Raw genomic sequence first — 27,454 nt, 5'->3', positions numbered from 1 at the left:
CTGCACGCCTCACACTGCTGCACGCCACACACTGCTGCATGCCGCACACTGCTGCACGCCACGCACTGCTGCACACTGCTGCATTACTCACTGCTGCATGCTGCACGACACTGCTGCCGCCGCACACTGCTGCACGCCTCACACTGCTGCACGCCTCACACTGCTGCACGCCTCACACTGCTGCACGCCTCACACTGCTGCACGCCTCACACTGCTGCACGCCTCACACTGCTGCACGCCGCACACTGCTGCACGTCTCACACCGCTGCACGCTGCACACTGCTGCACGCCACACACTGCTGCACGCCACACTGCTGCACGCCGCACACTGCTGCACGCCACACACTGCTGCATTAATCACTGCTGCATGCTGCACGACACTGCTGCACGCCGCACACTGCTGCACGCCTCACACTGCTGCACGCCGCACACTGCTGCACGCCTCACACTGCTGCACGCCTCACACTGCTGCACGCCTCACACTGCTGCACGCCACACACTGCTGCATTAATCACTGCTGCATGCTGCACGACACTGCTGCACGCCGCACACTGCTGCACGCCGCACACTGCTACACGCCGCACACTGCTGCACGCCACACACTGCTGCATGCCGCTGCACGCCACACACTGCTGCACGCCACACACTGCTGCACGCCGCACACTGCTGCACGCCTCACACTGCTGCACGCCTCACACTGCTGCACGCCACACACTGCTGCACGCCACACACTGCTGCATGCCGCACACTGCTGCACGCCACACACTGCTGCACGCCGCACACTGCTGCACTCCACACACTGCTTTTATGCGAGTTTATGCTACTGACATTGTAAATGACAATGCCTTTTATTTGTTTTAAAACCAAAACATAAATAAAAGGCATTGTAATTTTACAATGCCAATAGCTCAAACTCTTATAAACGCGAGACCTATTGCATTGCAAATGCTTGTTTTAATTTCCAGCCGACACTGATGTGAAAGCGAATTCACTGCAGCCAATCTCAGCCTCCAGCACTGTTTAACTAAGCCTCATTCGTTACTGGGCTCTGATGATGCAGGCCAAACTGAAGCCTGATTTGGGCTTGCTAGACATGCTGTGGTATTTAAAGAATTTTTTGAAGATGATCTATTGTAGTGTGTTTATGATCACATGATCTTTCCCTTTTAGCAATTATGAACAGTAAGATAATAAAGGCATGAATTTCTGCGCTGATAACCTAGAGAACGTGGTGTGTCGAGTTGTTTTGTGTCTTTTGCTGTAGAGTTTTGAATGCAAACAAGAGATTGTTTGCTACGGCTCGTCTGGATGAAAGATGAGTTTTGAAGGTTTTTTGGCAATCTAACTGGACGCCTAGGTACCTGTAAAATTACACCAATTCTAGGGCGTTACCCTTGGCCCGCCAAGTAAATTTGGGCTGCATTTTGTTGTGTGTACTCGAAAAGCAGAACACCTTGGTTTTTCTGAAATTAAGATTCAACAACAGGTTGTTAGTGTATCCCCATTATTAGTATATCAAATGCTGCAGGCCGATTGGCGTTTTGCTAAAGGCTAACTCTGACGGTTTCTTTAGGGGCTTATATGAGCCGGTTGTCTCCTCTCACATAGTATGGGCATGCCCAAACATACAGCGTTACCGGGAGAAAACACAAGACTGTCTGAATCGACTACTGGACAGTCGATTGAAATCACTACAAAATGATATATAACAGTGGTACTCAAAGTATGGCCCAGGGCCGCATGTGGTCCTCATGACCTTAAAATGCAGCCATCTGTTGACAGCAGCACTGGGCTGCTGTTTACTCAACTCAGCACTACCATTAAAAAGATGCTAAACAGACAAGCATTTATTTAGAGACTCGTTGAAGAAAAGATTTAAATAAGGTGTCCTACACCACTTAACTTTAGGAATACCATTTTTAAAGACATCTTTTAGGAAATATGTAAAACTATGAGACAGGCTCTTCAAATTTCAAAGTGTATTTTATTAAAATGTTGAACCCTTTCACCTTAGCACATCAAATTATATGAGTGCATTGAGGAGTTTTTTTAAAGTGATAGTTTTCTAACAATAATTTAGAAAAAATCCATTCTTCTCCGCACCCTAACAACAATACCAATAGTGAACTAAGAGGTAAGTTTTTTGTGCACTCTTGGGGTAACCTGGGTTCCGGTTATACATGAACAACATTATAGTTAATTAAATCAAACACAGGATAAGGTTTTGTACAGAGCACATCCGGAACTCCTGTATTTTGAGGTCCTTTTAAGTGTGATAATGAAGAAAAAGGAGGGAAAGTGAAATTAAACAATTACCTAGGATCACACAATGTGTTTAAGTTGGGCAGCCAGGATGAGTCCTAGGTTGTCTGTTTACCATTATGCAATTGAGCCAGCACTAGATATATGTTTTGCTTACCCTACCCCCATCCCACCCTCAAACCCCTAACCGCCACCCTACAGCATCAATGAGGCCTACGGTCACATCACAGACCAAACTGTATGGCCACTAGGAACATTTTTGTGAGTATGCATGATGTATACTAAGTATGTGGGGAGATGCTGGGATCCCGATGTTTCCAAGACTGGGGGTAAATGTAGGCTGGAAGGAAGCAAAGTGAAATATTGTAAAACTGTGGGGAGTAGGAACTGTGCCTGCTATACAAACCTGGAAAGAGGCCATGGATTGTTTGTGCTAGCGGAAAAGAACATTCATGAAGATAGAGGCTGCCCCACGAATGGTCCAAAATTTGAGAAGCATGGTATACTTACGTGGTTGAGTGTATCGATGTGAAATAATGCATGAACACTGTTTGCAGCCAAGTGGTTTGGGGTGGAGGTTGCTTTTTGAACTGGCTATGGGCCTGGTATACTCTCTGTAATTTGACGATGATTAACTTATGCTTCGAGGATTTCCAGTTGTAATAAGTTGCTTTGTAAGTTGAGTTAGTCAATAAAAATGAAATTGCGCCATTTTGTTCTTGTGGATACTAAATGAACCATTTTCCTTGGAGTTTTTCATTTGAAGCACCTCTTAGTTTTCATATACTACAATCATGCCTTTACATGACAGGTTGAGGGACCAGCAATGGAAGGGGGAGGGATGTACTTTGGCATACATTTGTTTTATATCGGCTTTCTTTACTGATGATGTGTCTTCCCTACTGCTAGTGCCAATTTTATTTCGTCTTCCCCCATCACCTCACCGTAAACTAGACCAGGCCGATGTGAAATTCAGATAGGGTTGTATTGTAATCTATGTGTTGGGCTTAGTAGTCCTCAAAAGGAGCCACACCAGGTTATTAAGAGGACCAGAGAAAGTCCGACTCTCTCTGTGAGCAGGAGATGCTTGCAACTCACATAGTTGCTGTGGAGGAGATTCTTTCTTTTAATTTTAGCCCTGGGTCGGCAGGCAGAATGTCATCTAGGCTCTGGTTTGGAGCCACACAGCACTCGTACTGACGCAGGTCTTGGAGTTTGAGAAGCACAAAGAGTGTTCTCCTGATGGTCTTGCAGTCTCCCGTGACTCTTCATTAGAAGGGTACATAGGTCTTTCTCTTTGCAGTAAGGCGCATAGGTATAACGGAGAGGTTAAGATTGTATCACTCTTGTGAGCAATTGTAGCTCTATCTGAGACCTCAGTAGAGCGTTTGACGTTTATTTACCAATCTTCATTACACACCATACTTGTAACTATGTTTCTGACAATTCACTTTTGTTATAGGGGGTGTGTCTCTTTAAACCTACATATTGGTTTATTCTGTCATACAATAATTTATATTTATCACTCAGTACTCTTGTCTTACATATTTTATTGAGTCGATCAATGATATTGATGCTTGGGAAGTGTTCATGTCTTGCTTTTAGAAACTCTTAAAGTGTTTGCATCAGGTCTGTCTTTTCTGTAAATGATTGAAGATCATGGATGAACCTGTTACACTGATCAGAGTCCAAGCCCTTTTCCCCTCTCTTGGAGTGCAAAAAGGCTGAAGAACACCACCATGAGTACTTGCCCAGAGCGCATTGCAAATAATCGTACCCCCCTACCATTCTTTTCTGCTGGAAACATTTATTTTGTCATATTGGAGATGCCCCTTGTTTGTAAAGAATTAAAAAAAAGACTTGGCTGTGGTGAAATGAATGAAAAGCTGGCAGGAGTGAAGACTGAGTGGGGGTACAAGGAAGCTGCACTGTAAAAGAGGGCTAGGCGTGGCGTGAGGAACAAGAGGCGGTGCGGAGTGGGACAAAGAGTAAGACATACAGGAAAGAGGGAAGGCAGTCGATATTGGAACAAGAGGAAGTTGTATATTATGGGGAGGAGGGAAATGATAAGCATGAGTGTGAATGATATACATGGGGAGGAGGGAGTGGTGTGAAAGAGGAACGACAGGCAGCTGCAGGTACCAATTACAGATAAGGGTATCAGCACACATAGGAAAGAGGGTGGAGCAGGAGGCAGGAACGAGAGGGGAGCCGAGCAGGAGAAATGAAGATCAAGGCTTACAAAAACAGGGGGAGGGCAGTAGGAGCTGACATAAGTAGGAAAGTGGAAGAGGATGGGAACAAACATTGAAAGCCTAGAGGCCTGTTGCGGTAAAGTAGATCCTCGTGCAGTTAAATGGCAACTATCCACTGGAGGTGGAAAGATAAATCGTAAAAGCAAATAGTAATTGTTGAGAGAGAAATGCTACTTTGGGCTGGGCCAATGTGTGATTGGCAAAGTTTCAAGCCAGTGGCAGAAAGAGGCTGGCTAAAAAAGCCATTGGTTCAAAGGGTCGGCCCTAGGTACTCTACATATATTAGAGACACATATGTCTGTTTGACAGCTTGGCTAAAAAACACAAGACCTAAAATGTGCATAAACGCACCTATGCATGTACATATGTTTCATCTTGATGCTGCAGAAATGTCACTTTTTCTAATGAGTTGTTCTGTTAATCCAGCTATTAAATTATGTGGTGACCCTAAGGATAGCCCAGTCTAGGCCACCAGTCCATGCCTGTGCCTAAACTTAGCCTCAGTCCACGAGGAGGCGGAAATGAGTGAAGGGGGGAAATAAGAGGGAAGAGGGTGGTGGCTCAAGTGTGGTTTGGTAGGGCTGGTCCTAGGAGATGGGGATGGCAGCCCCTCATTCAGCCAATGAATATTCCTTCTCAAAGGGCTAAATATGTTATTGTGAACCGCTGATGAGCCCTGTAAAAGGAGTAACATATATATTAAATCCATAACATTTAGTTTTAGTCATTCCAGCTATAATTTCTGTAAGGTTATATCCAATTTACATTTTTAACACACTATCCTTCTGCGAACAGTTTTCAAAAGTGACAAGTAGATCCTGAATCAATTGCATCCATTTTCACTGATGTCGCATTTCAACTCAGTTACGAAACCCACCTACAAAATTCACTTGGAAAATATAATTCAGAAAGATTAATGGGACCGCCTCACTATAAACTTCATATTGTGATTATTCAAATATAAATGAGGTAGTAGTGTTCCCCAAAATGGGTGAAGAACCGCACATCAATGGAACAAAGTTATTAAGGACAATAAAGCAATTATGTATTGGTGTAGGCAATATAATATTAATATGGCGGGGTACTGGTAAAGCTATAGCACTTACTACCCAAAAGTGCTGTTGGCAAGTCGATGAGTCGACTAGTCCGTACACATGTTAAGAAAGTATCAGCTTTTAAGCCCACCCTTAATACGGAATAAGTATAGGAGTCTATCCAATGAGTCTAAGGACCAATTCCTTGAGATAAATGTACAGGTTGTAAATGAAAAAGTCTCTGGAGGATTCACAGATAGAAATGACCGGACAGGATGCAGAAGTTGGCAAAGATTTCCAAAAAAACTCCTCTTTATTAATTGAGGACCAGTTTTCAGACAGACGTCCAATATCCAAGGCAGCCAACACGTGTTTCGTCTGTACTTATATGGGTACACTGACTTTTTCAAGGCTGTTGACAAGGAATATATACATGTAAGCAATAAGAAACAAATTAAAGAACATTTAGAGAGATGGAAGACTGAGTCATCTCTTGATGATAGTATATACCAATGTGTCAGAATAAAAATATAGTCCAGTAGAGAAAGGGTTAAAGAAAGCTTCCCTAATTGTATGAAGCAAAGTCACAAAAGAAAAAGAAGAGGACCCGATCAATGGAAACACCAACGTGACCAAGCATGAGTAAGGTTTAAGGGAAAGGAGTGAGATCAGAATAGCCACGTATACACCCGAAGCAGTCAAAGAAGTTAGAGAGAATTATAAGAAGATGTAAGTTGAATAAAAATGTGTGTCATAGAAATTATAATGTGCTCTTAGTCGTAACATTGGAGAAACTGATCTCTTAAAGAAAAGCTAACAGCCTATTGATAACGGCTATGACGCGCGTATTAGGTTAAACAACAAATAGATAATCATATCAACAACTACTGTGTGCTGCTTAACCCACCTCAAAATGTAATCGAATAGTCCACCAATCCAGTGCATTAATCCAAGTAAGGCATCACATCAAATGACCAACTCCGTGGTCTAGTCAAAGGTAAAACACATGAATTCTAGTAAAAAAACGAAGTGAGATTAGCTATAGCAAAGAAATGTGGAAAAATGATGTAGTATCTCAGGCATGAATGCCAAGTCCAATAAACGCCCCAAATTAAAAACAATAAAAGAGAATTAAACACTCACCAAGATAATACTTGAGTTGGTGTGTGATAACCAGTCCGAAAAATTATATATAGAAAACATCGCAATAAGGTGTCAGTTGGTAAAGAAACCTAAATGGAAATAATGAGCGTCTAAGTAAAAGAAATTGAAAGAACAGCGACACAATACAAATACAAAGAATCATTCAAGGACCTATAGTTAAAACTCCATGCTTAATTGGGACGCATAGTCATGTTAAGTCAAAATGACTCTGATAACACTCACTGAAAATAATTTTTGTATGTAGTATAGGTCGTACCGAGGGGAGGGAGTACTAAACAAACTACTTCCTGACCCCACTCTATGTCTATATAGCATAAAATGCAAAAACGATAACGTGCATGCCTATAGTAGTAATATCACTCACCAAGAATATACTTGAGTCATTGTAGGAATTAGTAGAATCCAATCCAAAATGTAAAATGTGTACAGCACACCGCAATAAGGTGTGAGATAGTGGAAAAACCTGAATATAAGAATAATAAGCATCTAAGTAAACAAACACTATACATGGAATAAGTCGTACAAGGACGTGTGACATAATGAGACAAATGCGTGATAGTGAATTAAATCACTGGTTGAGAAAGCTACCAAACTCACCTAACATCATAATCATGATAATAATTCAATGTTGAAGAACACTCATAAAGCCCCAAGCGTCTGATAACGCAGAGAAGCAATCACGAATGATACAAATGTATGATCGTGAGCTGCAACATTGGTTGGGAAAACTACCGATCTCATCTAACATCATAATCACGTTAATTAATCAATGTTGAAAAACACTCCTCAAACCCCAAAGCGTAAGGCACATGAACGATTGCAATGTGCATCGAATATTCTTACCGGATAGTGGTAATCCGTCTAAGCACCAAGCGTCCGGTAACGCAGAGAAGCAGTCACGAATGATACGCGTGGTCACCATCTTGAAATAGGGTGTCAAAGATACAGTGCCGCCCAATTGCAACGTCATACATTGGTGGTGAAACATAAAGAAAGGACTGTGTTACTGGGTGCTGCAAGCGCCGTCTTAGAATAGTTAAATTGGAGCTGCAAGCGCCTTCTTTGAAAAGCTAAAATAATGTCTCCGAGGTTGTTCAATCCCGTCTAGAAGCACACTACTACCCTATGTTCAATGAGAAAAGCTTATAATTCACGGATAACGCGCCGAACACGTGAAGCAAGTGTTAAGCCAATCATCTAGTGATTATTCCGTATTAAGGGTGTGCTTAAAAGCTGACATATTGTGATTATTGGCCACCGTCAAAGAAGGTAAAAACAAAATTAAAATTTGTCACTGGATCAACGGTCAGACTGTTACCGAAAACAGGCCTGGGCAAAAAGGTGACCCACAATATGGAATCGCAACTTTTTGTGGAACATTACTTGGCTAGTGCAGGAGGTCAAGGGAACCAATAAGTGTGCACTTAATGGCAACGGATGGCAACAAAATGATCAAATGGGATACCGAGAATGACTGAAGGGGTGCAGCGGTGTGTGTGAGCAGACCGGGAGAATGTAGCGTAAATGTGGTGAACCCACATGAAAATAGGCGCTGCAGTCGTAAATGTTGATACTTTTTTCTTTAGTGCATCATTGTGCTGAAATTTTCGTTTTCTTGATATTGTTTAATGACGTTTGTTGCCTTTCTTTTGATCTCAGATCTCTGTTGAGGAGCTGGAAAGAAGTTTGGTCATAAAAGTGAACAAGGAAGCTGTTATGAAAATAGCAGTGTCTGGAGATCTCTTCACCCTTGAAAAGGGATTATATCAGCTGAATCTCACAGTGGGAGGCATTCCTTTCAAACACAACGAGCTAAACCTACCCGTAAGTACTACAGCTAAAGTGATCAAAATCTGTTGGTACATGCACATGTAAGTGTTCACAAAGACACATGGATTGCATGCATGACTGTTACTGTGGCCACAGGCATGACAATCACCAGCCATGGCAAAAAAAGGCCAAGTGAAACAAAACGTCTAGCATGTTTTGCTCCACTTAAAGAATGACACGGTGACTGGGAGATGTTGCTGGTGCTTTGTTGGTCTCCATGCACCAAGTGCCCGGCACGTGCAGCAGAGCCTTCTATTTAATAGAATGCTTATGTCATGGACAATTCCAAACACAACATAGGGGTGTCCACCTGGCAAGAGTGCATGCTTGACACTACACAGACTTTGTAAAAGGCAGTTGGTAATTACAGTAAAACACATACATCAGAGGTTCAACAACATTCATGTCTGCTGAAGCGCACCCACACAGTATAGAGCAAAGTGGAAATAATAGAAATGTGTACGAATGGGATTTACACTTATTTGACCTTTTCCGTAGGATTTCTGCAACAAAATAACACTGGATTGCATCGGGAAAGCTACCGGCAAAAGATTGTAGAAGTACAAAAAAATGAAAAAACATGTGATGTAGTACGTGCTTTATTTCAATCTGTTCTACATTGTAGCTCATATTTGTTTCATTAGACTGGAATCATGAGAAAATACTGCACCCCCTGCATGTTGTAATATTATTACCACCTTGTGTTATTACCCCAGTACTTAGTGCCCAGTTAAGAATAAGCGCCTAAATGTGGGAACTGATTGAAACCAAGAAACCCAGATTCAAGCCCCCTAGTCTGCATGAATGATTGAATTGGGGGAATTTCTTTAGGCCACAAGACTGCAAGGTCAGTGGCTTGTGTGTTTGAATAGGTGGGCGTGTGGTTTCATTCAGAAAAGAAGGCAACTTATTATGGTATGGATTTTAGCAAGAAGAGCATTCAACAAATGGCCCTAGAATTGTAAAATCGCAGCAGAACTATCCAATAGGTAGTAGAGACTGTTGAAGCAAAACACAGCAACCACCATACTTGTGTCACCCACAAGAGACATAATTTGATTGCAACAAAAGCAGAAGATTTGGTCGACTTTTGTTTTTCTTTTCTAAAAAGATTGCTTGCTCTGTTCCGGAAATTCTTGGGGTGAATGAGCAGTCTTCATTTCTGATGAGTTTAGGGGTAGATATTTAAACTTGCTCTGCATTGCTCTTTATTGCTGGTCTTTCTTTGATTGTGTTGTGTGTTGATCGAGGTAGAATTTGGGGATTTACAGGTGATAATTGCTTCCAACTCGAACTTTGTGAATGTTTTATTACTCCGTATAAAGGTCATCCTAGTTGGCCTTTTTACATTAGTCTCCTAGGCTGTACCAATTTATTTCTGGAATGTAGGTTGGATTTTGACTCCATGAAACCTTCATCATGGACATATGGACCATCAGATCTTGTAGAGGTGATCCACTTCACACTCTAAATTTGATCTGGGCTGCCTCTCCTGCTAGTACTGTAAAGTTAGAAAGAGGAATTAAGGACGTACCAGGCCATACTCTTTTAGCACTTATCAGGGTAGCCTGTTTTCTGACGGTCTGTGATAGGCACTCTTGACCTACAGGGTACCAAATCGGGTCCCCTAACCAGTATGCGACTGAAGACTTCGTTTTATGATAAAGATGTATTGAAGAAGAGGTGAATGTGGCAATTGTGATTAACTTTCGAATTACAAACTTGACTGAGGAAACTATCTTATCCTACTACAGAAAATATAAACAAGTGGCTGCCATATGTATTTATTATTTGAACTCATAGGTCACATACAATTTACTAAAACCATACAAACGCAATAAATATTCAATCTGATATTTCATACCGGCAATCGATAGCCAAAACACTACTTTGCCGTAATCCTCTTTTACACGTTATTTGTTTTTCTCAGCACTCACTGTGCTTGTTTTAACTGTAGATCATATTTCAAAATAAAACTTACTAATGGAGTTTATTAGGCCAAGTGGGATGAACTCCTTTCACAATTTATTCCATATAACAGCTGTCCACAATATCCTGTGCTCTAGTGTAATCAACAAAAAACAGTACATGGACAAAACATCTTGTGCTAAACCTCCTTGTGCTGTCTTTGTTAAAGCTCATGCACGGTGTTGGGTTGGCAGGAAATTTTTGGAATCTGGTCTGAGACAGAGGAATGATGTTCCTAGTCACACTTCAGACATACAGCTGTTCCAGTAGCATTCTTGCAAAGATGTTGCCAACAGACGCAAAATAGCAGGTAAAAGCTAATTCTCTAGGCAGTTCTTACTGCCCTTCTGGAGCAGGTAAGATTTTTTTAATTCTTTCAATTCTTGGAATAAAAGCCAATGTCAGTTATTGAATGGGAAACCAGCAAGAGCGTTATTCCCTGTCAACTCAAATCCCTTCAAAATAACAATTGTACCTCTGCCTGGGGCAGCAGAATTAGATGGCTTACGTGTCGGGACCATCTGAACTATCTTGACATTCTCAAAATGAATATGTTTCCTATCAACACTTACTAAATCTACGAAGCCTACTCTACGGCACCATGTGCAATGTTCTTCACATTTAATTAACGCATTTCATGAGCGATATTCCCTTCAGGAGCTTTATGCTCTGCAGCCAGAGTGCCTTTACTGGATAAAGACCAAAATATTTGTCATCTGTAGAATATAACATCATGTTAGAGCTTTTCTTAAACAACTTATTCTTTTTGTGTTCAATCCGGTACTTGTATACTTTTTGTGTCCAATCAGGTACTTGTAGGACTGCCTCATATGTTTCAGAAGCCACAGTATCACCGTTATTTGTGCTTTTATCATTCCGATGCATGTTGGTCAATGGGAGAAGTCTTATACGTCTTGGATTAATTTCACTGGCAGTCCATTCATGGTTCCATCTATGACACATAACGTTTTTATTATTCACATTTCCCATCAACACCTTGCTATACAGTTTGAGCGCATTGGTATCCGATTCTTCAAGGAGATAAGCATCTAGTGATTTTCCTCTGCTCCAGGTGCCGCCACTTGCACTTTACAGAATCATCCAGAGTTGCATACCTCAATTAGTTGATGCGCTGAGGAATCCACATAATTGTAGTTCTTTTTCTTTACCGTATTGTTATGTAGATCTTTTGTTTGATCAAACTGATTCCGAGCATTGGGTTTCGGGGTCGATCTCAAATCTCTACCTGTATAAACATCTACAAAATAACTCCTAAGTGACAAAGGTATAATTAGAGTGACCATCTCCCTCTAGGCCATTACAGATACTGTTTCCAGTCTAGGGTCTTGTGTGATAGGCTAATGCTTTCTGGGTGTTATCATCTTGTTTTGCTTCCATTGAACTAATGAGATGAACACATAAAATTAGTGATTTGTTTGGTAAAAGTTCAGGACTGGAGACTAGTGTCCCTCATGACCTGGAGTGACATGCCCCCCCCCCCCATCCTAGTATAATGAAGTATCAAAGAATGTTATCCTGCCATCTGAGTTGGGCAAAAAGGCCTAACTACATGACTTTTAATATTCAAATTCCTCATGTCGACCTTATCAAGAAAGGGCAGCAACATTGAACCCTGTTTATTACACACCAGGAACTTTATTTCCCATCAGGTACGGTATTCCTTGAGGGCTTCGAACCCAAATGTTCACCGAATGCTAAGTCACTTGTATTTTCCCTGACACCCACTTTACCCTCAAGGAAACATTGCCAAAAAAAAGAGATAGCCCAGTGCAAGCTTACTCTCTAAAGAAAGTCTAACTTTCTTCCAGAAACCAACATCAGAAATGCTGTTCAAGCCCTCGTACTCACGTAGCTGGATCCTCATAATGTCATACTCCATAAACTCCCAAGTACCACACTGTCATTCCTTAGGGGCATCCTACATGCCGCAGTACGTCTCATCCAGGACCGAAAGACATAAGATCACCTGCATCCTGAGTTGAAGTATCACCTCTTTAAAGAACGCTATGTCACAATGCAGTAACCTTCCACAACATAGCTTCCTCTCCTATTACTCATTTTGGTTTCTGTGACCATGTGAAGCAATCTGCTGCTTTCTGGCTAGGGCCACATACAGAAGTGCCATATGCACACATGCATACAAACATATAATAATAAGTCACAAATGTCTTACATTACCTGCTGTTTTGGATACATGAAGAGATAAACCGATCTCTCTGCCACCAAAAGATTATTGCTAAACTAGAAACATAGACATCAACATAAAGGGTGTGTGGTTATTTACCATTTTTAATTAACAACATACATAAAGCCATAACACTTAGACATGCAGGTACATTGCACACAAGTTCGAAGAGTATCACGGTTGATAAAATAGGCACATATAAGCTGGAACATTCCCTTTTCGGATATAGTTAGCTAGTATTTGAAATGCGTTACATGAGTCCCTCTTTCTCTGTCTCATAACCCAGTGGACAGCACAGTGTGATCATAGTCCCCAGATCGCATTCGCATTTTCTACAGGCTCCTCTACCTCACCCCTCAGAGAGTTTTCTTCTGGTCAATACCCTGTCGTCCTTGACTAGGTGGCGAATCTGATGTCCCTTGTACTCAAAGGTACTCCCTAAGGGGTTGCCAAATATCCTTGGGTCGCGATGTTGGTGGTTGTAATTCTGCGTATAATTTGCTCGTGGTATCACAGTATGACATGCTCTTGAGCCAACCCTTCGCTGTGGGTTTCTGCCTAGTGCCCCAGCGGAGTACAATTTCTCGCTTCGCCAACATCATTTAAACGGCTATGAATCTGCGTGTGCCTTTGGGTAACTGATCTACGTAACCCATCAAAGCTATTAAAGGGGAAGCTGCTAATTGTATCCCCACCATCTGTTACACTAGTCTGTATATTTCTTGCCAATAAGCATTTATTATACTACAGGACCAGGTCATATGAAGGAATGTTGCCGCAAGCAAATTACATTTAGGGCAGTGATTAAACGAAGAGCTCTGTATCCTGACCATTTGTTGGGGACTGGCAAAAGTCCTCCTAAGCATCTTAAATTGCAATAGTTTGTCTGTGGTTACATGAAACTAGTTTAATCTGTTTGCAACACGCTTTCCAGATGTCATCTGTGAGTGGTTGTGCTATATCAGCTGCCCAAGCTTCCCTGACCTTATTGTCGCGTTGAGGCATTAGCGCTAGGCAAGCTTTGTATAAAAGGGTGTGTGGTTCTTCGCATTCACTATGACACTATGTGTTTAGCATAATAAAAATCAGAACACATTTGCTGACTGCTAGAGCTACTGTTGCTCCCAAATTAGCATAGAAATGCAGCTTACAAGAATAAAAAAGGTCAGCGACCCCTCTGTGTTATCTAATACTGGTTGAAGACCATTCTGCTCAAAGAGCTCATTGAGCAGTGTTGGCTCTCACAGAAGTAAACAATGCTCACATAAATAAACAGCACTCACAATGCTTTAGTGAGTTTTGCAAGTGATTGATATGTAAACTCTCAAATAAATAAGCTACAGACATAATTAGACAAAGCAAAACTGTTTGAAAAGCACTGGAACGAAAATGACACAAAAAACCAAACACTAGAGGATCTATGACAGTAAGTAGGACTCTTATTTTATTTATTTTTTTGATTGAGGAGGAGTAGAAGGGTGCAAAGTCAGAGATCGCCTAAGAGCACTTAATCAAGATTGACAGCTGGGCAAGTTGGATGGTTCATCAGTTTCTGTCATGTAGTCAATCAATGTGTCTTTCTTCTCCATTGAGAGAATAAGTAATTTAGCATTCATGGTGCTACGTAGGATTGGTCGACGTAATTCACTGTGGACAGTGCTTAGTGACTTAAAATTGAGTATTCTGCTCACTTGCTGATAATGCCAAGTAGCAAGTGATCAAGGAAGAGTTAGTAGAGGTCCCGCATATCTGTGATCTATAAGATGTCATTCATTTTTTGGGAAGTGACATTCTGTCCTGCAGCAGGGACAAAGGCCTGAGTGACCGGTCTGAATGAGATAGTGCTGTCAGTGTGGTTTGCAGAAATGCATGGCCATACTGCTTTCCAGGATTTCCACAGGAATTGGAGCTGGGTGATGGACCAGTAATTGGTAAGGTTATCCAAGAATTGCTTGGTCAGTTTTTAGGGGCTGTCCAAATATGGTTAAAATCAGTTAGCAGAGGATAAAGGGTTGATGAAGGAAGAGGTGAAAATGTAATTACCAAGCACAGCCTATTTAGGGCGTTAATGATGTTGATTAGGGCCTCAACTGAGAGGCTAGAAGATATGCCACAAAGGTATTGGGTGTACTGGGAAAATGAAAGCTTGCCTTTGGTGTCAGAATCATCAGTGTTGTGGATATTTATTTTATTGAGAAGAGTTTAATGCTAGTGGACTTCATTATTGTTGAGTGAGTGGTTATAGGAGGTGAGACAAATTTACACAGTGCTTAATAGCATTGGCTAGTGCTTTGTTTCCAGTATCTCTCTCTGACATGGTCTTGAAGGAAAAGGCATTCTTGACTTTATAGATTGAGGATTCGTGGGCACTGCAAGAAGTTATCAGTGCTCCCAGTCTTCAGGAGACATGCTGGAGGGATGTTTTTTCCAGTGGTCTTTTTTGACACTTCTGGGATGGAAGTCTTTTGTATGCCCATGTGCATTTGGTTTGAGTTTTTCCTTCTTGGAATAGATTTGTATGTACGTTCTGGTCAGGCCTTGAATTGTGGTGTTGATGGAGTTGAAAGGAATAGACATGTCAACTGCTGTAATGGTGAAGTTTACTTGATTGGTATTCTATTCAAAATCCTGGTGGAATGGGACACCTCAGGACATGTAAGTCAGGCAAACAGTGTAAGGCGCTTGACCAGAGAGGATCAATGAGACCAACCAGGGAGCTCAAGGGTGAATATATGCATACGTTTGTACTCTCTGGATGCACATGGATCCTGGGTTGCAAAATGGCTTTCTTTCTTTTCACCATGATGCAAACCGATATGCATTTCAAGTGAGAAAATGTGAGTTTCAAAAGTGAGAATCAATACAGCCTGTGATCAGTGAGATTTTTTTATCCTTTCACAAGAGGCTGGGGGCAGACCTTTACAGAGATCCAGAGGCCCTTCCAGCCCCTGAGAACATGTCATGCCTAAGTTTGGCTATAATATTCTGTAGAATAATCACTTTATGCTACAAATGACATGCCACAAACAATTAAGTAGCATCTACGGTTATCCTAGAATGACTTTTTAAACGTGCGGTGGAGCAGTGACGGCCGCTCATTATGTAATTCTCATTCAGAACTGGATAGTGAGTTCCTCAAGCCACACTTAAACTACTCAAACATTCACAGATATTAATTGAAACTTAGCCCTACGGCATGTACGCAGATGCACCTACATCTACAATGTTCACCTTACGCCGTGAGCTCCTGTCTCTCCTTGCCTGGTTTCAGCCTATTTCTAGAAATTCAAATATCTCTCTTGTTTTTAAATGCCCTTTTCTTTTTCCCAGTTTTGTCCCGATCACCTCAGTAATTTGAACTACCATGATATGACTTGGTCATTTGGTTCATTTAGGCAATGTGCAGGGATTGATACCTGTTGAAATGGATGCATTCTGTTGTCCAGGACCCATATGTATACATTTTCTTGGGATCCTCCCTGATAGTGGTCCTTGGTGATTTATCATAACAAGTTGTACATGGGACTGAATTCAAATTTTGGATAAATTACGTGTATGTCAATGTAGATTTACTTAATACATATCCTCATTATAAATGCTGATACGCTTGTACATGACTGTACCCTCCACAACCTCATGTAGAATTGATGCAGAGGAATGTGTGCATTAATCTGTATGTGCCAGAATTAAGCATTTTAGAATATGTGTTTCTTGAAACCGAGTAGTTTTAAACAAGCATTAACCATTTTAATATATTCTATTTTCCAGATAAATCCTCGGCTCGATGGATGCATGAGAGGTTGGAACTGGTTGAATGGCGAGGACAGCACTACTCAGGAGACAGTAAGACTTCATGAAAAAATGCAGTGCTATGCCGTTGCAGGCAGAGGATCGTTCTACCCTGGCAAAGGATTTGCTTTTTTCAATATTGGATACAGTAAGTGGCATATGGGTCGGTCTCCATTGGCTGTTGCTTCCATTTTTCTTTATTGTTTTACACAGGTGACAGTGACCCAAGCACAGAGCAAGAGAAAGTGTGTGCTGAATTATTATTAATGTACTAGGAATGTAATGCAAGGGAGTCTAATTTTTCTATAAATGCCTCCCCCATTACTTTCCAGTTGGTACGTTGGAACGCATTTTATTAATCAAAGATTTCTTTATTCATGGCTAATAATCTGTTACAAGCAAGTGGTAATGTCAATGTGCCACATTGCAGTATGTCTCCTGTTTCTGGTCTGACGCAGTGCTGCAGCCTTCTCTATTCCACTCTCCAAGACATGAGTGTATTCTAAGCGAGGCAGTGGGTTCGTGGGAAACGAGCTGGCTCCACTCCACTGATCTCCCTCTCTTCGCCTCCCGATTTCAGAGAGCAGTGCAGACAAGGCAAGCCTGGAGAGGCTTGTAAGCAGTAATAAACAGACCTGCACCATTCCACACAACTTACTGTCCCAGCCTTCCAAGATAAGACTCCCACACAGACAGAACTTATTTTGGTGAGAAGTGGTGCTGGTTAGACTTGTTGGCGGAAACGTTTAGGGAAGTATGTATACCAAGATAGTCTCTCCGATTACATGGATGTAAGCCAGCTGGTTGAATATCAGATTTTGAGTGATCTCAAATGCTGCAGAGAAGACCACATGCATGATTGGCTTTGATCACAGACATTGGCCAGCTCTTCTCTGGTATTTAGTAACATTGTCATACCTTGAAGAGAGGCAAAACCGCTCAACCAATTGTTTGTCTCTAAACGCCTGGAATTTTTTGTAGTTGCCTTATTGTGAAATATCTCTTTGATACAGAACAGGGCCAAGTTGGATCTGCAAATGTAGTGTTTTGGGGTCACTGTTGATGTTTTTCGAGAGTGACTTCTTTATATGCATATTTTCCGTTTTTGGGCTATAATGCCTTTGAAAGGACAGCCATTGATGAGGCGGTGATAAGCTGAGCCACTAGAGAAAGGTAGAATTTAACAAGTTTTGTGGGATGATGATACTTTTAAGGTTGACATGTTTTGTATTATTCTGTTGGAAGGTTAGAGTGATATTACAAAGTAGCAGCTGGTATGCCAGTCTCACTGCACTAAATGGACACGTGGAAAAAAACGGTGTTGCAATTTTTTCCATGCATGTAGCAAGCCATTGAAGGAGTAGGGAAAAGAAGAAAACAGCACAGGTTTAGCGACGGGAAGGACAAGAGGGGATCACTACCTTTGTGTAGATCTGGAACATTCCTTTTCAATATCTTGGGCTGATTTTCAAGAACTACTATTTTTCGAGTTGAGGCCTATTTGTAATGGTGGGAATGCTGTGATTGACCTTTGATCCAATGTACAATTTTCTCATGTGGAAATCGTTCTGGAACCAGCTGTTATATATTTTGTTAGCCTTTGTTTAAGCTGGGCTGAGAAGGACCAGCTGATCAAGGACTTTGCTCCTAAGTGGGCAAAGCTTTTTTTGTAGGGTACCAGGAACTGAGTTTTTTAGGGCTAAGAGGGCCTGTGTTAGGTTATCTTAGTGGGTATTCTTCCAGTTCCTGCTTGGATTACACCATTGGGTTACAGCTTGCATTAAACATTAAGCTCACTATCTATGAAATTGTTGGCTAGGCCATTGTGTCATCAGGTGAGGTTCCCATATTTACAATGCCTTGCTTTCAGGTTTCTGAAACATAGAATGCTGTAATCATTTGTGATTTTTTTAAGTGTAGTATCTGGAATAGTCTTCACCCAGGCATTCAGATCTCCTTGTAAGAAGCAATTTTGAAATTGAAAGTCTTTAGTTAAAGAATGCAGACCTGTTTTTTAATTGGTATTTACTGGCATATAGTAAACATTACACTGACTCTTGTCTTCAGTTGGTGGCTACATAAAATTTAAATACAGCTTCCATGTAGATGTTTACCAACGTAAATTTGTCTTACGATGGGCCACTTTATGTGAAGCACAAAGACAGCTTACATTTGTACTCGTATAGTTCATCTCTTAGATACACTTGACTGTCTAGATAGGTATGCTAATTACCTAACACTATAAAATTATTTGCTACATAGCCAAGACATAGAATAGAATTATAGAGTATACTTAACCAACATCAACCCTCTCCCCTTAACTTCTGAAAAATAAGGGCAAGCTAGAACGGATAAAATGACACTTTTAGCTGCGGCCACTCAGCGAAACATAAAGTGAACCATTCTTTGGCTCACTGACTGCATCTTCACACATAAGCATGATACCAGGCTTTCTTCACCTCTCAAATAGACTCCATACATGGATTAAGGTCAATTTCCCAGATAATTACACATACCTTTCATGAGTGTTCGCAATGACTGCAGTAAGAAATTGTCTGCAGCAAAATCTTTTAGTCAAGCATTTTTTAAGTCTGTTTATAATTTAAATTTAGATTGTAGGCTTGTGAAGCCATATGGGTTTTATTAATCTTGTATACAGATGTAGACATACCTTACAACACCATGGTGAAATATACATATTCCATTGCTCTTTACTGAACCGGTTATTGAATGCCCTAAAGTAATATTAGAATCCATGTGCTTTTGGTGATGGAAGGCACAAAATTATTAAAGATTGCACTAGATTGTTATCAGGAAACGTATTAGTTGTATATATTTTCTCTAGCCCTGACAAAGTCATTGGGTAGCACTGCTTGCCCAAACACGTGTTGGCTGGTTGGGACATTATATACTGATCAGAAGTTCGGAGTAAAAGACTTGCTCAATGGACTCTCGATCGTTTGTTTATTGTAAGTTTGGCATCAGATCTGTAGCATTAATGGCATACTCAAATATAAATTCTAAATTGGAGAGCATGGGAGAGGCTGCTCTGCCTCCTTGAATAACCACGACCAACTAAGCATTTGTTGGACATTTCAGCTGCTTAATTACTGTACATTTGGTTAAGGTGCATGCTGACAGTTCTCTAGCTACAACAATTGAAAAAAAAATATGCATATATGTTCTTGATACCCAGTTTGTGTTTAATCTATGTTTTTGTCTTTTCAAGTAACGCCTGGTAGGTACACATTGAAGAAACATTGTAAGCCAAGGCTTGTTTGTTGCCTATGGTTATCACATGTGCTTGAACAAACTATAGAAACTGCAAATCTCTGATAGGAAGGGTCTTGGAAACGTAAAAGTATGCCCTTTGCATACATCGACATTCAGTGTAAAAAGTTACAGATGTAAACTTTCTCATACATTACTCTTTTTGATATTACAGATATTATTTTGTGAATTCAATGATTAGTTTGCTTGAAAAAACCTTCACAAATATACAGAAATATTAGAATATTGTCTGTAAGAGTAACTTTTTGTTTTTTGTAATAGCAACATCATTAAAATATATACTGAATACAATACTTACAACAATAATATTTTAACAAAATGAAAAGTTTGAATGTCCACTACTTTTTGGGCAATTTATGTTCCACAAAGTCTGTTTGGCAGGACTTGATTATTTCCTTCTTGTGCAATTTTCAGATCTGTTGTCAACTTTCGATATTAACCAAATTGATAATAACTGTCGGTTCTTATAACACTATGATAAATCTTCCTAACATGGGCTGGAAGTAGTTTCGATATTTGAGTTGAATAGGCTAGAAAGTACTTTGAATATTTGAGTTGCTGTGAGCAACGTCTTCTCTCCTATTTAGGATTCCTCATACAGAGATCCACTTCTTTTTAATCTACACAGAGACATTGGCATGGAATGTCAGTCAATGCGAGGTCAACAGTGATTCTGGTATAGCTGATAGATTGCACCTACATCCAGTTGTGCATTATATAATCTGAGATAATTTGAACCCCAATAGTATAGTCATCCTGTGTCAATTCTCTTTCTAATTTATATATAGTCGACATATTCCCTTTCCAATTCTCCAGGTATGTGTTTCATACATTTTCTTACTCTTATGACTCACAGAATTAGTTTTTACACACTGTTTAGTGATGCATTTATATTTAATTAGTGTGGCACATTTTGCACTGGTTTATCAACTAACATATCAGTCCGCCACTGCTCCTCAGACTAATTTGTGGGCCTATTGCTCATACCCATTTATTAGTATGTTTGACACGACAGGTTAAAAAAATTAGTAATTGTACAAATCATGCTATTCTCCAATGCTTTCTAACACGGATGCTCTCTTTTACTTTAATAGCAGCTTCATCTGGTGAAGAGCAAGCTGACAAAGACTGGACAGTAGCGCTCACTGCTGAAATTCGTCCTGCCGTCGATACTGGTGTTTTATTTGCATTGGTCAACGATGACAAGGTGGTGCCCCTGTCACTCTCGCTCATCGATTATCATTCTTCAACAAAAACAAAGCAACAGGTACATACAATTTTCCTATAAATTTGTCTCTCTACATTCTGAATTTTCTTTTAATTCTATTGTTTAGTGTTGCTTACACAAACCATATTACATAAAACCAACACGCTAAAAAAGGATTTAGAAATCATTAAAATTTAAAGTTCTTGTGTGAAATCACACGTCTCCTATAACATTGCAAAGAATGCTAAACCCAGTCACAATGTAACATAGATATATACAAGATAAATTGCTAATCATTTGTGATTATACAGTTAAAACTGTTGCACATTCTTTGATACACACTTAAGCATAGCTTCTGCAATTTAAATGAATTGAATGATTTACAGGCACATACCGATTAATTACGGTTAGCTCTGCCTTGGTACTTGTAGTGCTGGGCAGAAAGTGAGATCATGCAGTAAAGTTAAATAGTGAAGGTACACAACCTACAAAGTCAGGCAGAAATAATTCCCAAAATGTGTTTCTTACGTTTGACAAAAGGTTTTGACACAAGTTCAGATCTTTCTCAATGGTGCCTAATGTAGGGTTCCCTTATTTTGACTTTTCTGTGGCTGTTGTATTTCCAATAATAGGTAATAGCACAATTTAATTTGTGTGTACAAGAGTCACCTATAAATGCAGAAAATATTACAGTGCAGTTGAAATGCACCGGACCAACACTTTTCATAGAGAACATTTAGTGATGTTAGGCAGTCATTCTTAGAATTTATTATGCAAGTTATGGCATACATCAAAAGTGTAATGATAAGGTCATGAGCAGTGTATGTATGACAAACACCCGTTTTTTGTTTTTACAGCACATTTTATTGATTTTAAAATTGATGTGTCGCTACAGCAAGGCATACAAATAATAGTACCAAAAACAATGGCGCGTTTGTTCTCCACAATATCCCCGTTGCTCTCCAGAGAGTCGTCTTCCTCCTGAGTATCCACAGCGAGAAACCTCCTTTTTTGATGGTTAAATCACTTCAGGCCAAAACAGGCCTGGGTTGCTTTTATCTCAACATCCTTTAAAGAATGGGTCTCAGTCATAGAGTAATTGTCTCTAAATACCTGTAGATTTTTACAACTTCCCTTTTAGTTTTTTATTTTATAACTAATGGCCAATGGCTCCACACTTCGTCAATGAGGACAGAAAATCCCTTCATATTAATTGTTTCTGTTGGGACTCCGAGATCTGCTGTTGTCTGCATTCTTTAACATCCTTCTTCTGCCAAAGCCCAGAACCCATTTTAGTCCCAGTTAATATTTTATACGTTGATGTCCATTATGCAAATTCAAACAATCTCTTTGGTTTTAAGTAGCTTACGATCTTTTTTTTACCTGTACCAGCACCATATCATTGCAATTTACGTATTGTTCTTAAGTAGCAGTTTATTAAGTGAGTCATTAAACTTCTGCGTTCTTATATTCTATTTTTTCGTTTTGACTGTTTGGGCCTGCACTTGTAGCTCTGTGTAGCAAGACTTGACAATATAAATCTTCACAGGAGAGAAAATTGTTGGCGCAGCATCTGACTTTAGTTCCCAAACCTCACCACAGGTTAAAGATTGACAGTAGCAGATTGAGACTGGCTCCCAATCCTCAGGTTGAAGATTGAGACCTAAAACTTGTTATTGTGTCAGCAATTTGAACAGTCCAAAGTCATGCTCTGGCACTGGTCCTCCATTCTAATAATCAGAATTACATCACAATAAATTACAGCGTAAGACCGATTTGCATGGAAATCACTTGTAGTGTAATTCTTTTTTAAGTAGTAGCTTCATTGTCTGGGGAGGGTGGACCGTCTGGGATCTACAATTAGTTGTAAATGCATGCATCTGCGCAGCTTCTATGGGTATATTCAAGCCATTAACAGGCCAGCAAATAATTTGGTGAAAAATTGAACTGGTGAGCCTGTGTGGGTCCGGTGACTATCATCTTAAAGTCTGTGTCTCAGGCTTTGTAAATAAGTTGTTTTGTAGAATTTCTGTAGCAGTTTTACAAAATACTGTATGCGAGATTGCACAATTATTTGATGAACAACTGAAAAGGGGGAGAAAAAGTACAAGAAAGAATTGCAGACCAGAATAAAACTATGTGGAGAGAGTGCAAATAAATTGATATCCTCTGTAACTACATAAGTAGCAGCACCTGCAAGTACAATGTAAATAAATAATAACACTCAACACAATAAATAATTCAACTTTATTAGTTGTATTATACATAGTGTTAAAGGTGATGTAATATGTCATCTCATCCGTAACATTATTTATAACAACCATTGTAGCTGCATATGTCACATCCAGGGAAAGGTCATGAGTATTGCATTTGGTATTTGAGTTATAGATTGTATGGATGTTGTTCGAGCTAAGGATTGCAAATCTATCCACGACTGGGGAATTTCAGTGGCTTTTAGGTTTTGTTTTTTAACCATAATTCCACTTTAACTGTTTGTGAGGTGTGTGTTTATTGATAGGTAAGATAGATAGATAGATAGCATTTCAAACAATACAAAAAAAATCCAACTGATTCTGGAAGATTTATTGACTTATTTATGCAAATATGTTTAAAGAAAAACGCTTCCCTACAAAGAGTTTGAAAGTATTTATTTTTGTTTTCTTTTCAGCTGATACTACTCGCCATAGAGAACACAACTGTGACCAGCTTGGAGGTTAACGTTTGTGATAATGATCACTCTCTGGCACTCTTCGTAAACAAACATGACATTGTACTGACTGTGGATGGGATTGCTGGGCACAGTGAAGTAAACAACATTCAGCTGGAAGCAAGCCTTAAACTTCTAAATGAACATCTGCAGCGGGGTGTGAAGACCTACTTAGGAGGCCTGCCAGGTAATTGTCAATATTCGAGAAAAAACTGAATCCATAAAAAATAAGTTCCTGAGTTGGATATTTATGGGGTTGGTGCATGTGCTTAAGAAATTTCTTTTTCTAGTTCTTTATGCAGTAGTTAGGTCTTTCCTTAGATAGAGGGGTGTCTTACCTATACCATAGGCAGCGGTTTGCAGGCATGGCACATGGGTATGTGTGCCATGTGGACTCTTCACTTTTCTGTCCACCAAAACACGCAGCCAGAATGGCAGTGATTGTGTGTTAAGGTACAGGACCTCTAAGGGTGGCCCAATATGTGATGCGCCCTTAGAGGCCTTCCCTGGTCACAGTACCATTGGTACCTATGGTACCTTTTACAAGGTACTGACATGTGGCCAGAGTGTTGCCAATTGGTGGTACAAAGGTACAGTTTTGGGAAAGAACACAGGCCCTGGCATCCTGATTGGCAGGGACCCAGGGCACATCAAGTCAAAGTGCATCAGAAATTTGGTGAAAAGTGGGGGGGTTACTGTGACAGAAACCCACTTACCTACAGTGTCCCCATGTTCATGTATGTACATCAATCAATCATTTGTTAACCACGGCAAATCACCCAGGAGGGTCTCAAGGTGCTGGGGGAGGAGGTGGCTTCCAGAGAGACTTGTCAATTGAACAACCAGGTCTTGAATCCTTTCCTGAACTGAAGCAGCGATGGGGGGGATCTCAGGTGCAGGGGAAGATCATTCCAGGTCATGGACACCAGCCGGGAGAAGGAACAGATTCCGTGCCTGCTACAGCGGATTCTGGAAGTGGTTGCGAGGAACAGGGCGGTGAATCGCAGGTATCTGGTGAGATGGTGAAATAAGGTGCTGGTTGATGTAGGCAGGTCCTTCGTTGTGGAGGGCTTTGTAGGTATGGATCAACATCTTGAACTTGCATCTCTTCTGGACTGGGAGCCAGTGGAGCTTCCTCAGGTGGGATGTGATGTGATTGACATCAAGCTCTGGTTAATACGTTATTAACATAATGTACAACTGTCAGCTATGCATTGGAAATGCTATTGTAATTTTAGTGGCCATTTCTGGAAAAAAACGTGCAGTCTGTAAATGACAGTGCGCTACCTAATTTGCAACACTTTTTGTGTGATGCTTGAATTTTTCATAATACCTTCGACTTCAGTGATGTAACATTAATGGCAGCACCCCAACTCCGATAATTGTTCCAGGACCACTGGAAGAGGCAGGGCTAGGGCTTGGAGCTAGGACAGGACCGCTCAAAGCAGTGTGTATGGGCTACAGGAATATATGAAATCTGAATGGCACGGGAACCAACTCGACCTTTCACCACTCTGAGAGCGAAAAAAGGAAGCGCTTTTTAAGTTTCTAATATCATGCATTTGAATTGCTACCAAGCCCTAGGACTGACTGCAAGGTCTGCACAAAGGCCTATTAGCGTAGCCTACAACTGTCAGCTAGGCACTAAAGAAAGATGTCTACCTCCCACCACTAGATAGCTTGATTCGTGCACACACATTAAGACTGTCCGTGGTGCCTGCATCCTGCCTTTCTCCAGTAGAACGTTCTGCACACGGCGCCCACGCTCTTTCCCAACAGGGTTCAAGCTCCAACCTGGCCTCTCATCCTTCCAAAGCCAATAAAAAGGTGCTCCATTTAGGTTGCTAATAGTACACATTCAAAGTGCTGTCACACCCTAGAACTGATGGTGAAAGTGGCATAATTTGTGTACACACATTGTGAAAACCCTGTGGTGGCTGCACCGTCTTTCGGACTCCTCCAGCTGTGCATTCTATGCAGGGCTCACCAGCTCTTTCTCAACTGGTCAGTAGGACCAACCCACCTTTCATCCTTCCTGGGCTGATCCAAAAGGCATTTAAGTTGCTAACAACACTTGTCTGAAACTCTACCAAGCCCCTAGGCTTGATAGTAAGGTCTGCGCAGGAGGAATATGTTGTGTTTTATTTTAGAGTGTAAAGGTTGCTTCAAATGGCCGAACCCTGTGTGAAATCTTTCAGCTCTCATTTAATATTTCTTTAATTTCAGTTGTTCTTTGGCCAGTGGCTCTTGGATTTACCTGTCAACCCGGGAATATATAAATAGGCCTTGCAGCTAGAAAAGGGCCCAAGAAACCGGGGGTGTATGTTGCACAAATGTGTGAATTGTAAAAGGGCATACGTCCCGACCTGGCGTCTCATTCTTCCAAGGCGGATAAAAAGGAGCTCTTGTTAGGTTGCTACTCAGAGTAATGTAAGCAATGAGAGGGGGAGATGGGTGGGTAGAACAGTCCCTGCTGCAACAACATAGAATGAGCAACAAACACCTGGGCAAGCTACAGCAATAGTGGGGCAAACAGCAACCACTGTAGTGGCAAGCAGCAACAAAGAAGGAGGAAACGGCCAAAGCAAGCGACAGTTGCAACAAGCTTGGAGGCTAGTGCCAAGGGCAACGAGATTATTTTAGTTATAATATACACATTAAGCAACGTAAATAAATACAATAAGAGCGAGCAGAAAAGCAATGCTGTCTCTCACCAGCAATCTTGCAAACAAAAAGCATAAAACTTTTTTGCAATAAAACCTTGTATTCATGGCCAACAGAGTATAGGGTAAACAAAACGAGTCGAGGTGAAGGGAGGGAGTATCAGACTGGGTGGTTGGGGTGGTTTGTGGGGAGGGGTGTAGAAGAAGGGAGAGGATGTGGCGTAACAGGCAGAGCTGCTGACTTTAGAGCTAGGGAACCGTATTCGCGTATTCAGGATATGCTCAACACCCTGTGATTATGGGCAAATCACTTAATCTTCTGTGCCCACCAAAAATGATTGTGTCCTTGTGTAATTTAATTGGTGCTTATGCAAAGCAATCCAATACCTTTGGGTCGATATCACGCAATATAAAAAGAGCAAAAAGAAAGCAAAACACACTATATTTCCCGCACTCATCATTTATTTGATTATGAAGAGATCGGTGTGAGCCGTTAATCAGTCTACTGTTGTCATATGTCATGATGTTATCTGGGACCGAGCTGTTACCCCTGATATAGGACACACACGTTAAGCCAAAACATTAACCACCCTGTAGAAGTAACATTTTCCTCCGTGAATGCATGCACTGCAGAACTTCTCTTGACACAGAAAACTTGTTATTGTTTACATTACAGGGTAAGTACCTCCTACTGTACATTTCTGAAGAGCGCACAATTCTTTAGAGAAGAGGCTGCGAGCTAAAAAGTAATTGGTTGTAAGCAGAGAGCAAAATCATCTAACATGGATCCCGATATGCAGGGATATTATGGGAAAATTATACAGTTTTGCCGGGCAGTACGACATTTCTTTTTTACCAACCATTTGAAGGACATGAGCATATAAACAGTATATTACACAGCCCATCTACCAGGTCTGTAATTTGTTTGTAGCTTACTCTTCAGTAACCCTGATGTGCGTGCCTGGGCATGTTCTGAAAGCATACATTCTATGACTGCAGATCTGGGTTCAGCATGCTTGAGTTGTCACACTGTAGCCCTTTCCAGTGAACCTATGGCTACTACGTTTCGCACATGGGC

The 27,454-nt window shown here is 40.8% G+C and overlaps 1 protein-coding gene across 2 annotated transcripts in view; it reads left to right on the top strand.

Moving 5' to 3' along the window:
- GAS6 (growth arrest specific 6) overlaps positions 1-27,454 on the top strand; it is a 290,215-nt gene that overhangs the window by 252,484 nt on the left and 10,277 nt on the right. The window contains exons 11-14 of one of the 2 annotated variants that reach the window (XM_085622736.1): positions 8,375-8,539; positions 16,488-16,656; positions 20,894-21,066; positions 23,675-23,900. In XM_085622736.1, coding sequence (XP_085478862.1) covers positions 8,375-8,539; positions 16,488-16,656; positions 20,894-21,066; positions 23,675-23,900 — 733 coding nt within the window. The remainder of the gene's footprint in view (positions 1-8,374; positions 8,540-16,487; positions 16,657-20,893; positions 21,067-23,674; positions 23,901-27,454) is intronic. The other variant, XM_085622737.1, reaches the window with a different exon arrangement.

This window comes from Triturus cristatus, chromosome 8, assembly GCF_964204655.1.
Source record: "Triturus cristatus chromosome 8, aTriCri1.1, whole genome shotgun sequence".
Classification (NCBI taxonomy): Eukaryota; Metazoa; Chordata; class Amphibia; order Caudata; family Salamandridae; genus Triturus; species Triturus cristatus.
This window is presented reverse-complemented; position numbering and strand designations above follow the sequence as displayed.